The sequence below is a fragment of the Neovison vison genome, chromosome 6, assembly GCF_020171115.1.
Source record: "Neovison vison isolate M4711 chromosome 6, ASM_NN_V1, whole genome shotgun sequence".
Lineage (NCBI taxonomy): Eukaryota > Metazoa > Chordata > Mammalia > Carnivora > Mustelidae > Neogale > Neogale vison.
In genome coordinates, this window is record NC_058096.1 from 55,978,315 (window position 1) to 55,996,320 (window position 18,006).

The 18,006-nt window shown below is 35.7% G+C and overlaps 2 protein-coding genes across 8 annotated transcripts in view; one reads left to right on the top strand and one right to left on the bottom strand.

Annotated features, from left to right (window-relative positions):
• Window positions 1–17,288, bottom strand: part of CIP2A (cellular inhibitor of PP2A) — a 36,187-nt gene extending 18,899 nt beyond the window's left edge. Inside the window, exons 1-9 of one of the 2 annotated variants that reach the window (XM_044251351.1) lie at window positions 17,064–17,288; window positions 12,576–12,723; window positions 10,429–10,541; window positions 9,510–9,604; window positions 8,904–9,000; window positions 8,028–8,150; window positions 7,733–7,878; window positions 3,778–3,853; window positions 631–849 (exon numbers count right to left, since the gene is read on the bottom strand). In XM_044251351.1, the coding sequence (XP_044107286.1) occupies window positions 631–849; window positions 3,778–3,853; window positions 7,733–7,878; window positions 8,028–8,150; window positions 8,904–9,000; window positions 9,510–9,604; window positions 10,429–10,541; window positions 12,576–12,723; window positions 17,064–17,171 (1,125 nt within the window). In that variant the 5' untranslated portion in view covers window positions 17,172–17,288. Of the gene's footprint in view, window positions 1–630; window positions 850–3,777; window positions 3,854–7,732; window positions 7,879–8,027; window positions 8,151–8,903; window positions 9,001–9,509; window positions 9,605–10,428; window positions 10,542–12,575; window positions 12,724–15,272; window positions 15,293–17,063 lie in introns of those variants that run through there. The other variant, XM_044251352.1, reaches the window with a different exon arrangement.
• Window positions 17,289–17,456: 168 nt separating this feature from the next.
• DZIP3 (DAZ interacting zinc finger protein 3) overlaps window positions 17,457–18,006 on the top strand; it is a 109,504-nt gene continuing 108,954 nt past the window's right edge. For 4 of the 6 annotated variants that reach the window (XM_044251341.1, XM_044251347.1, XM_044251346.1 and 1 more), the window contains exon 1: window positions 17,457–17,666. The gene's annotated coding sequence lies outside the window, so the exon portion shown is untranslated. Of the gene's footprint in view, window positions 17,667–17,785; window positions 17,928–18,006 lie in introns of all 6 variants that reach the window. The other 2 variants (XM_044251344.1, XM_044251345.1) reach the window with 1 other exon arrangement.

The following is an 18,006-nucleotide window of genomic DNA, read 5'->3' on the forward strand; positions in this document are numbered from 1 at the left end:
CTTTTTTAAATGCTAAAACGGATTAACAGTCAAGACCAACATAAAACAGAGTAATTTGTGCATCAGATCCAGTCATGAGGGAAATACTCTTAAGATACTGTGGTAGGCAGAATGAGGACAAAAACAGGGACAATAGTACAGAATGCTAAGTGAGCTAGAAAGTATAATAAACCAGAATGTAATGGCCTCTAGGGAAAGAATTTTTGTCTATATCCCAAGTGCCTAGCAGTGTCTGACATGTTCCACTGCATCTTAGTGACTGAATCCAATGTTCCTATATTAGTCCAGTCAACAGGCTAATAAAGACAGCAGACAGTATCTACCAAGATGGAGGAACAGAATGTGACTACTGCAAGAAGTATAGGCAGACAACAAGCTGTAAAATCTCAGCAAATACTTTTACTTATTACACTAGAAAGGAGTATATATAAGCTATTTAGTGCAAAAAAAGAAAACACAACGTTCCTGACTTTGCCCAAAAAAAGGAAATTCAGTGGCTGAAAGAAAGGGAGTTAGCTAAATGTTTTCCTGAAGTGTATAAACAATTAGTTTATTGTGGATGTTTTTGAAAGTAAACTGTTCACTGAGAATCATTAAATGGAAAAGTCAATTTGTCTATTATTATATTACCTCAAATATTTCCTTGAACAAATCCAAGGCTAAAATAGAACAGTTTTCTGACCCATCCAGAGGTTGGCTTGACCAACGAAGTAGAGCCACTGTAGGTTCTAAACATTTAGAACGGCTTCCCAGAATGGTGTTGCCAGATGGAGACTGTTCAAATATCATCTGAGTGAGGACGTGGCGCAGCTGAGTCACTGAACAGAAGGCAAGAAGTAATTCTAAAACCTGTGCAATATAAAGTCTTCGTTAAATGTCAATTTCATTGGCCTTTAATGTACAAAACAACCAAGTGATCAAGCTGAAAATGACACATTTTTAAAGAAGATACTTTAAAACAAAAATTAAAGACAGCTTCCAATTTTTCTTTAAGTAATATTTTTCAAAATGCAAGGTTACAAAGAAATTTGTTAATGGCAGTTACTCCTAGTAAGCAGAGCTGTGAGAGCCAAAGAAAGGAGGGCAACTTCAACTAATATCATGTCTTCTATAGTACTTAGTTGTTTTTGTTTTTCAAAGCACAGATATATTGTTTTTACAGTGAAAAAAAAGTTAGAAACTACCTGCAATCATGCTGAGATTTAAGAATTCCTATAAAGCATACTTTAGGATAATAATGAAAAGTGGTATTCCTAAGCTTTAAAACCTTAAGTATGGCTATTTCTACATTGTGTGCATGCTTTTGACATTGTAGCTGTTAACTCCTCTATTCTACACCTCAGTTCTTTACATCATAAATTGGGCCTTTATAACATCACATAACATCCCACGCCAACATATTTATTAGTAATTAAGTTATACCTCATTTCATATACTACCAACCTATCATTTAAAATAAATCACTGGCATCTCTTTGCCTATCCACTTATTTTCTACCTTTATCTGTATTTCTATAAATGACATATAGTTGGGATTTGTGTTTTGACCAACTTGACAGCATCTGATTTTAATAGAATTCAGCCCATTAACATTTACTATGTAACAAATGATAATCCTTGATTTATTCACTTTCAAATATAAATTATAGTACCTGTTTTTGAATAGGTAATACATTTACTTGGTTCCATGGCTAAACAAAGTAGCCTGATCTCTAGCTACACTTCCTGAAGGCAAGCAATGTCATCAGTTTCTCTTTTCTCTTACCAGAGACATATTACACCCATGTAAGAAAATACCTTCTCATATACACTTAAGTATAATGTACAGAAGTAATAAATCACTAGTACAAAGGTGGATGGTTTTTCCAAGGTGAACATACCTGTGTAAGTAGCAACGAGATCAAGAGAATTCTACTCCTGAAGTCCCTCGTCTACCTCCCAGACAATGCCTCAAATTCGTCAGATTTCTGACACTGTAGATTAATTTTATCTTAGCTATTCTTGCATCTTTGCATTTCTACACTTTTTAATCAGCTTGCCAGTTTATATAAAACAAGTCACATGGAACTTTATATATAAATAGAATCTGACAGTGCATACCCTTCCTTCCATCTGACTTCTTGAGCTCAGCAGGTTACTGACATTCATTCATATTATTGCACACAGTTGCACTTTACTCATCCTAATTGCTGTGTAGTTTTCTAATATACAGATGCGCCATAATTTATCTGCCCATTCCACTATTAATAGCATTTGCATTATTTCTAATTCCTGCCTTATAGGAGTAGTACAGCTATACACGGCCTTTGGTTAATGTATGTATTTCATTATTTGGGTGAGTGAAATTGCTGGCTCATACTCTATGCATGTCCAAAATTTCTAAATAATACCTATTTTCATAAGTGGTTGGGCCAATTTTCAGCCCATGAGTACGACAACCTTATGGGATTTTTATATTCGTATCTAAATATGATGCTATTCATATTTTTAATTTTAACCACCTGATGGGCACATAGTAGCATCACATTATCATTTAAATTTGCATTTCCCTGTAGATTAATAAAGTTGAACAGCAATTTCATGTTTATTGACCAATTCTTTTTGTTGTTCAGATTATCTGTTGAGTTCAGGGTTTCTTTGATTTATATATACATGTTTTTAAATATATATAAAATAATAAATACATATATTTTAGATCAGAGTACTCTGTTGTATACATATATCATAGGTCCCTTTTCCCACGCTGTGGGTTGCCTTCCACTGTGTTACTGGCAGTCTTTATCAACTTTTTCCTATATAGCTTGTGCTTTTGTTTCCTATTTAAAAAGATCTTTGTCTTTCTCAAGGCTGTAAAGATATTCTGCTAGGCATTTCTTCTCTAAGTTCACTGTTTACCTTTAAAATGTAAATCTACAGGCTTTCTGGAACTGATTTTCACATTTGATGTGAGGTAGGAAACAAAATCCAGTTTCTTCCCATATGGATATTCAGTTGACCCAGTATCATTTACTGAAATGACCATACTTTCAGAAATGCACTGTTAACATTCAGGAGACCGTATGTTATGGTTTGGTTTTAAACTGTACTCTGTTTCAGGGGACTAGCTGTCTATCCTTATGACAGTACTGCACTGTTTGCTTTATATTAAGTCTTGGTATTCTGGTAGTATTTAGAAGTCCTCCAACATTCTTCATTTTTTCAGGATAGCATTAGTTATTTTTAGACTTTCCCAATGTCCACATACATCAAAATCAAAACAAGTACAAACACAAAAAACACTAAAACCTGGTATGAATTTGAAACTCTTCTAATCTATGAACTTGATATATCTGTATTATTTAAGTGTTTTATACCTCTCAATGTTTTATAATTTCAGAGTAGAGAACTTGTATGTGTTTTGTTGGATTTATCCCTAAGCATCTGACATTTTTAAAAATCCAAAAATAGTATCATTTTTAAAACTGCATTTTCTATTTAACATTTTCTACATGTCTTTTGATGAGCTTATGGACATTTTTGTCTTGATTACGTGGTTTACAAGTGGAATTGCTGTGTCACAGTACACATATATTCATTAGGCACTGTGAAACAATTTTTAGTACAGTGAACGAAGACTTGAGAAGGGCTCTAGAGTACTGGTAATGCCCTATTTTTTTATCTAGATAACGGTTATATGACTGTGTTCAATTTGTAAAAAATTCAGAGAGCTGCAAGCTTAAGATTTTTCTGCACATTACAGTTTTCAAAAGTTTAAAACAAAAGTCATAATTTTATATACCTTTGAAGAAGAATCAGGATCCTTTCCATTAAGAAGACCTAGTACTTGATTGAGACATGAAGAAAAATGCTCATACCTAAGTTTAAGAAATATACATCAAATGATAATTATGAAACTGACACATCAAAAGGATTTATATACAAAATAAATATAAAACTTAAGTATATTTTCTTTCATCTATTTATTTTGAGCTTCTAATATAGAACAGTCGTTGAAAAATTTATACTTAAAACTTAAAACATTCCAGGGGCGCCTGGGTGGCTCAGTGGGTTAAAGCCTCTGTCTTCGGCTCAGGTCGTGATCCCAGGATCCTGGGATTGAGCCCCGCATCGGGCTCTCTGCTCCTCTGGGAGCCTGCTTCCTCCTCTCTCTGCCTGCCTCTCTGCCTACTTGTGATCTGTCTGTCAAATAAATAAATAAAAATCTTTAAAAAAAAAAAAACTGGAAAAAAAAAAAAAAACAACTTAAAACATTCCAACACTATGATATACGTAAATTGACTCTGTTATTTATTGAACAGTGAAAAAACAATGATTCATGTGGCAATAAATAAATCACTGAAACTTTCAGTACTTTGATTTTTTTTTTAAAAGATTTTATTTATTTATTTATTTGAGAGAGAGAGAATGAGAGAAAGACAGCATGAGAAGGGGGAGGGTCAGAGGAAGAAGCAGACTCCCTGCCTTGCAGGGAGCCCGATGTGGGACTCAATCCTAGGACTCAATTCCGGGACTCCAGGGTCATGACCTGAGCCAAAGGCAGTTGTTTAACCAACTGAGCCACCCAGGTGCCCTGACTGGTTTTTTTTTTGTTTTTTTTTTTTAAAGCTACTTACTTTCAGTTTGTAAAAATTCAAACAACATGAAATAGTCTAATAAATTAGGCTGCTATTTATTTATAAAGCACTTAGAACAGCTAGATATATTAGGTTCTGCAGATACAGAGGTAAGGAGCAGGGCCCTGTGTTACAGAACTCTTTAAGAGCTACTAGAGGTACCACCCACATTATTGTCTATGTGACTAGTGCATCCTGTGTTTGGGAGAACAGTGCTCTATGAGAGAGCTAACAGTCTAAGAATGAAGGCGGAAAAATAGAATATTATATAATGTGAAATATAACACTATCATGGAGAAATATGTAGAATGCTAGGAGGATGAATACTGAATCCAGACTCAGTGTGCCAGGCCTGATCAGATGAGGTTTCCCACACTTCAATCTTAAAAAATAAACAGGAATTAGACATATAAAGCAAAAATTATTCCAGCTTTCCAGCAGAAGTACTTCAGAGGAAGTAGCACATGGATACACAAAAGGCATTTCTAGCAAGTTGGAGATTCTATTTACTGTCTGAAGTGATGAGGGAAAAGTAGATAAGAAAATGTAAAGAAACAAGGCTAAGCAGTTCCCAGAGATCAGATTTTAGAGGGCTATACTGAGAATTTTGTTTACCTTGAATGCAATGGGAAGATCATAGATTGTAGAAGGGACATATGGTTGAGGGAAATGTTGAAAGTCAAATTAAAGTGAAGGGAGTCAATGGGATAGGAGACATTGAAGAGACAAAAGATACAGTTAAAAAAATAGGACAGAATGAGATGTAATGTATGGAATAAAGGGATGTGTTTTTTAAAGATGTATTTATTTATTTGACAGAGAGATAGAGAATACAAGTAGGCAGAGCAACAGGCAGAGGGTAAAGGAGAAGCAGGTTCAATGCTGAGCAGGGAGCCCAGTGCCGGGGTCGATCCCAGGACCCTGAGATCACAACTTGAGCTGAGGACAGAGCTTCACCGACTGTACCACCTAGGCACCCCAAGGTATGTGTTTATAAGCAAAACAAGATGACACTAACAAGAGCAAAAATTTGAAAGAATTCCAATCAGATAGGATTCAGTTTGGCTTTTTTTCCCATGAAACAAAGATAAGGTCATCTTCTGAGTGAAAAGTGGCAAGAGCCAAGTAGTAAATATTTGAAAGGGCTACTGTAGGAAATGTGAAAAAAAGCTGGGAATAAATATAAGAAGTGCTGTCCAGATAAAGTTAGAGATAGTGAATATGTAGAATATGAATTCATGAAGTGTGATTTTTCTCAGGTTTTGACTAGGGACCCAGACATTACATTAGACTTTGGAACAGATTTAGGAATATTTTGCTAAATGGTACAGCAAATCAACAAGAAGATAACACTATTTAACATTTCCTTTCTTGAGGTGATTCTGGAGTTCCAGGCTAGGTAAAAAAAAGAAAACAGATAATGGAACTGAGATTTACAGAAGAAGGGATTAACTATCCCTTACTAATGCTAAATCAGATTATATTTTGGTCCTCCTGCAGAGGTATACCCTGTTTACTTAGAACTTGTTAAATCAGCACTATTTGGTGGCCAGACGGCTGTTACACACAATATACTGGGAGGACTCTTAGAACAGATAAAGGAAAGACAATTAAGGAAGGGCACTCTGGAAGAATGTTTTCTTATCCACCAATGCTGTAGGATTCCTTTTCCTTTAGTGCCCACGGTTCTTGGTTCCCGCTGCTTCAAAGAATGAAGAGGTAGACCAGATGAAGAGTTATGGACAGCAACGCAAAGTGTACTGAGTGATAGTACAAAGCTCTGGAAGAGGGAGGGGACCCAAGAGAGTTGCGACCAGATTTCTTAAGTCTAATGGTTTTTATGGGCTTGTTGGCAGGCTGTTTTAATCTGATTAATCCTCCATGAGCCTATCACCCAATCAGGACTTCTGTCATCTACCTATCACGGTGGAAACAGTGGAGAAGCTCCTTCCAGGATGGTTTAAATCCTTTCCTCTTAGGGCAGGGCCCCTTGTCCCTGCCTGCCTTTTTCCTAACTATCCATTACTAACGTGAATGCTTCTTAATTCTGTAAAACAATTAACCATATGGGTAGTGGTCAAACTTGTCCTAGTGGTTAGCTTTTGCTTTTTTAATGTTTAGATTCTATGTTCTTTAAAATCTAGGACTATGTCTTTGTACAGTTTCTGGATTCGATGTTCCTCAAAGATTAGGGGCTATGTGCTCAAATTCCTGTCTCTGCTAACACTCCCACCTCCCCCAGTACTTGACCACAGCAGGGGCTCCACAATTATCTTCTCATTTGTGAATGATTAATTGAACTCTTTGAAGCAATTTCTATAATTTCCTAACCCGTGACCACAAAGCAGCAGAAGCACTGGGAAAATTTAACTTAAGGTATAAAAAGGCCACGGGTTTCTGGGGGGCTCAGTCAGTTAAGTGTCCAAGTCTTGACTTCGGCTCAGCTCCTGATCTCAGGGTTGTGAGATCTAGCCCTTTCTTGGGCTCTGCGCTGGGTGTGCAGACTGCTTGGTATTCTCTCTCTCCACTCCCTCTGCCCTTTCCCTATCCCTAAAAAATAAAAGCTATTAAATGGCCATGAGCTCTCTGGAAAACAGTTGATAACTGATCTCAAAAGATAAATGATCACATGAAATGCCACTGAGATAGAATGGGCATATAAACATATATTCTCATTTTCCCTTATGACAGAGGAGAGGCGCGTGATGAAGAAAATGCTATTCATTTTTATGCAAAAAAGACAAATATACTGACATACTGACATGAATGTCCCTATGATAACAATGTCTTTCCAAAAACTATAATGTTCAAGATTTAAATCTGATGCTGGAAAAGATTAATCAAGATGTATGCACTTCAGAGAGTGATACAACATTATTAATCTAAGACAAAGACTGAAACACACCTCTCCCCCATGTTCTTACATACATTTCAGGCCAGAAAAGCAAAAAGAATGAAAATAAAGCACATCAAAACATTTCAATTGAGTCCCTTGTTCATTAGTAGAATCCCAGTTTACTAAATCTGAAAAAGGCAGTTTTATTCATCACAAACATATCTTGGTTCATTGAAAAGAAAAATAAAACAAAGCAAGTCTTAAAATTTGTCAGAGAGCCATACCTGGTAAGATAATCAGCAATTTTAGGATTCTTAAGGAGATCCATCAGTAGATCAACTGAATACTTCCTAGTTAATGTGCCATCACCGTTTATGAGTATATTAAATATTAGCTGAAAAGTCTGATGAATGTTTCGAGCATGGAACAGCTTAAAAGCAAATTAGGGAAAGTATATCATACAAAAAATTTAAGTTGACACCATTCTATAGCTTAATAAAGTCTCGGTAACTTTAAAAATATCAGAGAATATAAATTTCAAAACTATTTTCAAAAATAATAAAAATAAATCATATTTACCTTTTCCCCAACCTCTTCATTTAATGTCAAACTGGATAATATTGAAAGTGCAAACACAACCACAGTTAAACTACTATGGGCCAGGAAACTTATAAGAGTTCGATAAAAAGATTTCACATTATTCTGAGAAAGAAAAAAATTTTTAGATAAATTAGAATAAAAAATAATTAGTTTTATATTTTGGTTTAGAAAGTGTAAACTTTTCTAAAAGAGTAGGTAAACTTTTATTAAACATCCTTATCAATTTAAGATATTACTCAAACACTTCTATGGCTCAAGACAACTTTCACCTCCAAAGTACCTCCAATACATAAACAAATGAGATACTGTTTAATTTGAAATAAACAGGTAATATTGGATATTGCACAGCAGAGGAATTGTTCATAAAATATCTTAGAGAACCAATGAAATTTCTTGATTTGACATATTTCTAACACTGGTTCAGCTAACCTAACTCATGTGCTTTCACTCATTTCAAGTGCTGGTAGTTGTAGTCATTTATTCATGGATCGTTCTGGTGGAGGTGCCATTGATTTTGTGGATATATAAGATCTGAGGCAAATGGGATTGCCAGCGATGTCTGTCCTTTCTATTAGTACAAAATACTTTAGCATATCTTGAATTATTCAGTGTAAGAAATAATGGGATGCTGTAGAGAAGGAAAACTTCTAGTACTCAACATTTTTATTAATACTTACCATCTTAAATACAACATGTGCAAAGGTTGGAACATGTCAAGTTAATTATGTGTCAATCTGTTCCTTAAGTTTGATGAGTCAGATGGATGAGACATGAGAATTCTTAATTTTTTTTAAAGAAAAATATGGACATAATTTTCTTTAAGCATAGAACCCACCACGAATATCCAAAACTTACCAAAGTCTTTATGTATGTTTGAACAGAAAGATTGTGTCGACAAAGATTTGCCAGTAATCCTAGACAAGGCATTGTTAACTCATCTTCAGAAGACTGACTGTTGTTTTAAGGAAGATAATAAAAGATAAAAGCATTAAGTTCATTCTAAATTACTCTATTTTATAGTAATTTAAGCTCCTTTCTTTATGCAAAAATGATTAACATGTGAAGACAGTCAAGCTTTGAATATTGACAATTCATTTCATATTCTGAAACTAAGTGATCTTATTCGATTATGGCATAGAAATAAGGAGATAATTGTCAGAATGACCATGTTCTATCTCATTCATATATTCTCCTATCAAGATTAAACATAAGCATAAAATTTTCAGTTGCAACAGTTTTTTTTCTGTTCAAATCAATTCATTTCATAAATTATTGTCATGAAAATTAAAGCTGGTTAATACCATTTGATGCCTGAAATCATCTAAAAGGAGTAAATAAGAATTGGAGTCCCACTCAATTTAAAAAGTTGGAAAATATTATCTAAGAAAAGCCAAATTATTATAGTTTTACTTTAAAAATAAATCAACAGATTATTTGGTTACTGCTTGGTTGTGTACTCACATATGATCTATCAGGAAGGTAATTAATTCATCTATATTGGCACCAGAATGGAAAATTTTGACGTTGTATGTTAATCTCTGCAGAAGCTGAATGCACTGAGAATAAGAAAATACTAGTGAATATAAATATAAAAATATACTCTTTGCTTTTAAGTATGGACTTCTAAGCACATTCTGAGCATGTCACCATTTTAGGAAGCAGAGTTTAGAGCAAGAATTTTTCTATTTCTTAAAATGGTTCTGTTTTTTAAACATAAAGTAATGAGACTACTAAGAATTTTAGGGCTCATCTCCTGATTATACACATTTCTATATAATCTGTCTCAAACAGAGCATCTTGTCATCAACCTGGTTCACTTAACCATATTAAACATATACACACACTAAAACATATACATATATATTTTTTTTTCATATTTTGTCATCTTTAAAACCACATGTCAGATTAATTGATGTTTTCCTTTCTTGCAGCTGATGGCATTTTAGGTTCAACAAAATATCTGTATGAGACCTTTGAGTCTATGCAAAAGGAGACTAAATCTATAGCTTTAATTTTTTGTAGAATGTTTCCTCAGCAGACGGGGACTAGAACTCAATTTGCAATTTTAATACAAATAGCTTATATCTCAAAATGTTTACATCTGTGTTTTTAAGTCTGTCAAAGTGATTAGATTTGCTTTTCTTCAAAACTAATTGTAGATGTAGATAAGCTTCCCTTCTCTAGAAACTTTTAAATAGTAGTACATGTGTGATTAACCAGCTCTTAAATTTATTAATTGCAAGAACTGACCTATTCATGCAGGATTATGTCAGTATATACACCATAAATTAGCAATTTACAATACATACTGTCAATTTTGATATGCAAATAAAGAAAGAAAAACAAGTATAAGTGAAGAGTACTGTGTAGGTGTGTGTACCTGCAAAAACACCGAATCACTATGGCAAGTGCTGCTCCGACAAACCACTCCTGCCAGTACGCTATTCAGGTTGTATGTATTCTGAAGACAGTCTCTGGTTTCATTGTCTACAGCTGTAAATTAAGATAAAATGGCACCAAACATAATTTTTCTATATGATCTTCATGGATAAAAGATAAATAATTTTAAGTTTATTTCATATTAAATTTACTGTGCATAAGGATACCAAGTATGATATGGCTATTTTATTTATAATTACCTTCCAATTCAGAAGTTTAATCATAGAAATAGTATGAGCTGGAAAACGAAAGGGAATATAAGCTTTTCCATTTTTGTCAGTAAACAAATGATTTTTCTATGTGGACTAAATTAACCTAAAGGAAAAAACTTGCTTTACATATTTGGAAAAGTTTCGCAATTTAAAGATAATCATCTCGATTTTTTCGTAATTTAAAACTGCTCTCGAGAGTAAGTCTATTGGGTGCCTGAGTGGCTCAGTCCTTAAGCATCTGACGTCAGCTCAGGTCATGATCCCAGGGTTCTGGGATTGAGCCCCACATCGGGCTCCCTGCTCAATGGGAAGCTTCCTTCTCCATCTCTCACTCCCGTGGCTTGTGTTCCTTCACCCCCCATCTCTAATAAATAAAATCGTAAAAAAAAAAAAAAAAAAAAAAGAGTAAGTCTATTAACTATAAAATAAAACTTTCTAGTATCGGCCATTGAACTGAAAAATGACCTGGAAAGTCTGAGAATTAATTCAACTGAAATACACCAATATTTGAGCAAAAATACATAAAAATATATTGATTCTGATAGCAAAAACTTGAAAAAGAGCATATATGAGTACCCACCATTAGGAGAATACTTGAATAAATTATAGTACTCTACAATATGGCACAAGGCAGCTATTAAAATGACACCAATATGGAAAGATAGCTAACATATGTTGAGTGGAAAAAAAAAATCTGATGCTTTGCAACACCATTTCTTTAAAAACAACCAAAATTATTTGTTAATTGGTCACCTGGGTGGCTCAGTTGCTTAAGTGTCTGTCTTGGGCTTATGTCATAGTCTGTGGGTCCTGGGATCAAGCCTAGGGGTTGGGCTCCTTGCTTGGTGGAGACACTGCTTCTCCCTCTCTTTCTGCACTCCCTCTCCAACCATGCGTGCGCTCTCTCTCTCTCAAATAAATAAAATCTTTAAAAAAGTATGCTAGTTTATTTGATCTAAAATAATTTGTTATAGCATTGAAAAAAATCTAGAAAGACACCTATCAAACCATTAAGAAATATTATCTACCAAAGTGGAAATGATAAGAAGAGTTGGTGGTGATGAGTAAAGACATTCTATTTTACTCTGTATCTGTGCTAACTTGTTAGATACTAAGCCAGAGAGACTATTTAAATTTAGATCAATTAGATTAATTAAAAATTAAAGATTTAGTTCTTTAGTCTACTACTTACAGTACAAATGCTCAACAGTTCTATGTGGCTAAAGACTACCATAATGGAAAATACACATATAGAACATTTCCATCATCACAGAACACTCCACTGGACATGATGATCTATGTTAATATTCCCGGGTCCCTGGGATTTTTTTATGACAAGTATGCATTAACTTTATCATACACAGAATTATCTCCCCTCTATTCCCAAGCACACATCAAGGAAAAAGGTACCCATGAAATGAAAATTTAAAAACTAAAGATAGAAAAAAGTAGAAAAAGCAACACCTGCATTTTTACCCTTAGCTCTGTTTGGTGTAGTCTATCAAAAAAGTATTTTTTTTTTTATCACTAGCTATGAGTTTTCTGAGTGATGTATTTAATACAGGCATTATGTACATGTATTTTTTTTTTTAAATTCAAAAGTAGGCCAGCATTTCCCAAGACACATTCTTTTCTGTAGACCCCTGAACCTTGGTTATGCTTTAGGTTCTTTGTTCCAATAATTTCAAGAAAGGATGTGAACAATATTCTTTTTATAAAGGATCCACAATACAAAAAGTTCTGAAAGATCCGGCAATGAAAAAATCTTTTGAATGTGACTCATTCTCCAAAAGATACTATAACTCAATATACCCTTTACAAATATATTAAACTCAACATCTTCTAAAAAATGTGAAAGAGAAAGGAAATACATTACCTAGTTGAGATAGCAAGCTGATAATACTTAAGACCAGTGGTGCACTTATGCTTGGGTCTTCAAGTAGCTCCACAAGGCAACTCAAGCATTCACTTGGTAATATCTGATTTGGTGTAAACAATCGTGTGAGTTTCTGCCCAGAAATTACCTACAAAACAGTAATTAAAATGTGTTAGTTAAGAATTGGCAATTTCCATCCCTTCTCCAAGCAAATAAGAACTGTTTTCCAAGGTGCCCCTGCCATGCTTTTTTCCAATTTAGAAAAGTCAAATGCCATTCCTTCTGCCTGGAAGATTACCTATACCTTTTCTACCTAGCTAATGTAATTATTCAGATCCAACTTTTAATTTGTTACCTCCTGAACCTCTTTCACCAACTAGGTTAGGTTTGTCTATTACACTATCTTATAGCACATTATACTTTATTTTATGAGCTGACAAACTTTGACAACATAGCAATATTTATCCTCTTTAGTACACTGAACACCCTATGAAGGCATAAGGTATAAATCAACACTCTATTGCAATATATTTATTGAGTAATTATTGAGTAAATAAGTTCGAATATGTGCACTCCACTATTTTGAGGGAGGCAATGCAAAGTAAAAAGTAGCTAAATCCAAAGGTTTAGCTTTGGGACCAACTATGTAGTTACTCTTTTTGCTCCCTCTAAAGACGGTAGCTGAGCCTAGAAGTTAGAGATTACAAAAATAGAAGTTTAAAAAAAAAAAAAGTTTTTAATTAGCCAGGTCATGCATGCACATATTTTATTTTTATTTTTGGTTATTTCACTTTTACTCCTTTCTTATAACTCTATAAACCACCATTCCCTTTCCCATGTGAAAAGGTAAAGCTGAGATTGAAAACCAAAATCAGTAGTCAGAGGGCCAGGTATTTTGTTTCCTTTTCTTTTTCTTTTTTTTTTTTTAAAGATTTTTTAATTATATATTTTAGAGAGAAAGAGAGAGCAAGAAGGGGGAGAGGAAGAGGAAGACGGAAGATGGAGAAAAGCAGACTTCCCACTGAGTGGGGAGCTCAATGCGGGGCTTGATTCTAGGACCCTAGGATCATGACCTGAGCAGAAATCAAGAGTCAGATACTTAATTGACTGAGCCACACAGGCACCTTGACAGCCAGGTATTTTCAAAAGGCTTTTTGCATTTTATTAAAAGCCTAACTTTTCTATAAAACAAATTATCTTTTCTATAAGGATGGAAAAACAATTAGTTACCTTAGAACTAGATAAAATCTGATTCAAACACTTTTATTTTTAAAAAGATAAGGTCTAAACAGGCTGTTTTAATATCTCTCTAAACTTTCCTTTCTGTATCTCTCTTTTATTCCCTCCCCAGATACCAGTTTTTCTTTTAAAGCTTTGCTGACATCTGGGGTGCCTGGGTGACACAGTGAGTTAAGCATCCGACGCTTGGTTTCAGCTCATGTCATGATCTCAGGGTCCTGGGTTCCATCCCCGTTTCGGGTTCCGAGCTCAGTTTAGAGTCTGCTTGAGATTCTCTCTCTCCCTGCCTCAGCTGCCCGCTCATTTCATGTTCACTCTCCCTCTTATTCTCTAAAATAAATAAATCTTTAAAAAAAAAAAAAAAAAGAAAAAGAGTTTCAAAGTATCTGTTCCCAAGGAGCATGTATTTTAATATTAAAATCTAAAAAGAAAAAAACAGGTCCAATAGTGAAATTACACATTGACAGTAGATATTTGGGGAGTAAGGAATAATCTGATTGCTCTTTTGACTACTTGGAGGTGAAGTTACACCTCCAAAATTAAGACATTTTTCTGCTTTAAATACAATTTCCCTCAGGAAGAGACCTGTATTTCAACAATGTAAGTACTCTGCCATGTAATATTTATTACAAGGTAAAATGTAAAAATCGCTTTAAAAATTTTCTTCTTTACTTGGATGTTTCCATGCAAATAGCATTTATTTTAGTAATAGCTAATATTTTAGCACTTACGTTGGCCCAAGCATTGTTCTATATATGTTAATTCTTTTTTTTTTTTTTATTAAAGATTTTATTTATTTATTTGAGAGAGAGAGTGTGTGAGAGAGAGCATGAGCGAGGAGAAGGTCAGAGAGCGAAGCAGACTCCCCATGGAGCTGGGAGCCTGATGTGGGACTCGATCCCGGGACTCCAGGATCACGCCCTGAGCCGAAGGCAGTCGTCCAACCAACTGCGCCACCCAGGCGTCCTTTTCACCTTCACAATACCTATATGCTAGGTGCTGTTTTGCTGATGAGTAAACCGAGGCATACACCAAGACAGCAGAGTAACTGAAAGTAATCGTTCCTGAATCTGTGCTCATAATCACTATGTAACATTAGTGCTATAAAAAACCATTAAGAATGAGACCAGCTCAGCTCTGCCAATCATAAAAAAATTCAAAACCAAGGTTCTGCTTGGGGCTATAAAGAAAAAATATTGCAGAAGTACAGCATAATAGCAAAATCAATCTTCTCCTTTTACATGGTAACCATTTCTTTGTATGCTCAGATATTGCTCTCATGAAGTATGCACAAATATATTTACCATTAACATCACCCACCAAAATGGTTAAAATTTAAAAGTCTGAAAACACCAAGAATCTATCAGGATGAGTGACAGCAAATTTCATGTATTAGTGATAGGAAGGTAAAAGTGGTCTAACTGTGGCAATTTCGATTAAAACTGAACATCAACCTACCATAATCAATCCTACTCCTAGGAACATAAATGAGAGCCTATATCCAAAAAAAAGTAAGAAAATGTTTACAACAGATTTATTCAAAATTCCACCCAGACCTAGAAACCCAAATGCCCATCAAAAGGAGAATGTCTATAAGCCTATAAGCTATAGTACATTTATACAGTGGAATCCTACACAGAAGTAAAAAAGAATAAATACTACCACATGTGCGAAATGAACAAATTTCACAGATTTATAGAATCGAAGAAACCAGACACCAAAGTACATATCTTATGAATCCACTTATCTGAACGTTATGAGAAGGGACAGCTGAAAAAATCTTATAGGGGACTGGAAATATTCTGTACTGTGGAACAGGTGGTAGCTACTTGTACTGTACATGTATGTTAAAAACTCAAACTCTTCACTTAAGATTAATGCACATTATGCACTGCATGTACATTACCTCTTTAAATGGCAGAAAAGTTTTCAATAAACGCCTTAAAAGTTCCGAAGTGCAGTATCAAGAAGTCAGTCTCTATGCCTCAAATTTCTCTGAGTCTCCTTCAATTCACTCTAACATGGCTCTCAGATTCAAGGCATACCCATTTTTTCTCAAAGAGAAGTAATGTTTCAGATTATTATTCAAAATGCTGTACTACTACTTAAATAAAACCACTCATTCTGTGGCTTCTGGAGCACCCTAGGACATTGTTCTATTCTAACTGAGAAGCAAAGCCTTAGCATTTAACAGCTAGCATCATAATTATTAGGTTTGCAGGGATTTGTGAAATAATGAATGAAAAAAGAAAATGTACTCAGGAAGGGTGGGCACCAAAATCGTGCGGAAGAGTATCAGTAAAGCCAGAGAAAATGAAGGCATATTTAACGCTACAATTGTCTTCTCTCTGTAGTACGTATTTTGCTAATCTTTGGTAATTTAGCTTTATATCCTATATCATTGTTAATACAACAAATAGAATATATTTTAAAGTTATATTCAATTCTACGTTAACAGAAGCTGAGAGAGAATTAAAATAAGTTTCGATTGAGCTAAATTGTTTATTAAACTGAGGTCACTGTTTGCTGGAATTCCATGAATATGTAATAAATGACAGATTAAAAGCCTAAAAACAAATAGGAACACAGAAAGCTGTGGATAAGTGACCTAGACACAAATCAATGGAACTAAGAAAAAGTAAAAGCTTTTTAGCGACTTAGACTTGAAAAACTGTGAGCAATATATTTTGGTTAAAAAAAAGAATTATGGTTACTGGTGAGATTCCTTCTTAACTCAAAAAAGTTAATTTTTTTTCCTTTTTCAAATTTTAGTTCAACATGAGTTATAAGAAAAGTAGTAAGCAACTGGTTCATATTGTAAACTGCCTAAGGGACAAAGAATAAAACAAGTTTAATCGTGATGCTTCCCATCACCTCCGCCACCGAGAATTTCTGTGTATTCTATTCTGTAAGGGCTCTGTTGCGATGGAACGAAGGAAAACATACAGCTCCGAACTTTCTCCTCTACCAATCCCAAACACAGCTTAAATTCCCCTTTTGTCACACCTTCCCCTCTTCCCTAGGACTTTGAGTAGTCACTCATCGGTTTAGCTGCAGTCAGCTGAACGTGGAGGGACATGGGGCGGAGCAAGAAGATGGGTAGGACTTCAAGGCTGACACTTGCTTTCCTTACTAATGCAAAATTACACCTGAAGGAGTGAGGAGCAGTCCCTCCTCTCCTAGGCCACACCGTGAACTAAGAATTTCTACAGGGAAGCCCGTCTAGTCCCTCACCCCAGAGCCCCTCACCTCCAAGTGCCGCAAAAGCTGGGTGGCATTCGCCTCCGACTTAACGGCTTTATACTGACTGATGGTCAGGAGCAAAGACTTCAAGCAGGCAGTGGAGTCCATTGGCATCCTCCACAACCCCTCCTGGGGGCCGCCACCAGCCGGGTCCGGCCTCCAGCTTTCGCCGCGCTTTTTTTGATTTTTCAGCTCCTCCCCCCTCACTCCCGATGCTTCCGGTTCCGGTAGAGCTCCGGAAGTCCCTTCCTCCCTGGGAAACGGCTTTCAATGAAGAAAGGGGAGAAGTGGGGATGAGTGTGGAGGAAATCTTTGGGTTCACCAAGGGGGTTGGGAGCTGTCCTTCCAGAACCCCCTTCCCACTACCCACCGTGTCTTCGCTTAGCTATAAAGCCGCGAGGTTTCAGCTTCGAGATCGCGCGGAGACGATAAATCTCGCGAGAACTCTGCGGCTCAACTTGCGAAGGGGCGGTTAGGCGAAGGGGGTCCCTGTTCGTCAGAGCTCTCAGTTTGTGTTTGCTTCTTCGGCCTTCACGCTGGTTGGCTGGTTTTTCTTTTGTGCGTGAACCGCTCCTTGAGAAATGGTCGCTTCCCCCTAGTCTAGACACGGTGAGGAGCTCTGAGGAGAATCTTGGGCTCTAGATTTTGAGGCGGCCTGGGAGGGTCCTCTTTTTAAAGAAAATCTCTCCTGTGTCCACCCTTTTCACCCAGGAATGTTTGTTTTTCAGAGTAAGCCTATGACTATCGGGATTCTGGGGCAAGGTAGTCATGCCCTTAAGATAGTCATCAAACTTACTTCAGAAAGCTAGGTCCTGGTGACTTCTGGGCCAGGTATTGCTGCGGAGGGTGTTCTCATTAGCGTCAGTTTTTGTAAGTGAAGGTATCTGTTTTTATCTAGCATGATCAAATGTTTTCTGAATCTCGGTGTCTATGAATATGGCACTGTCGT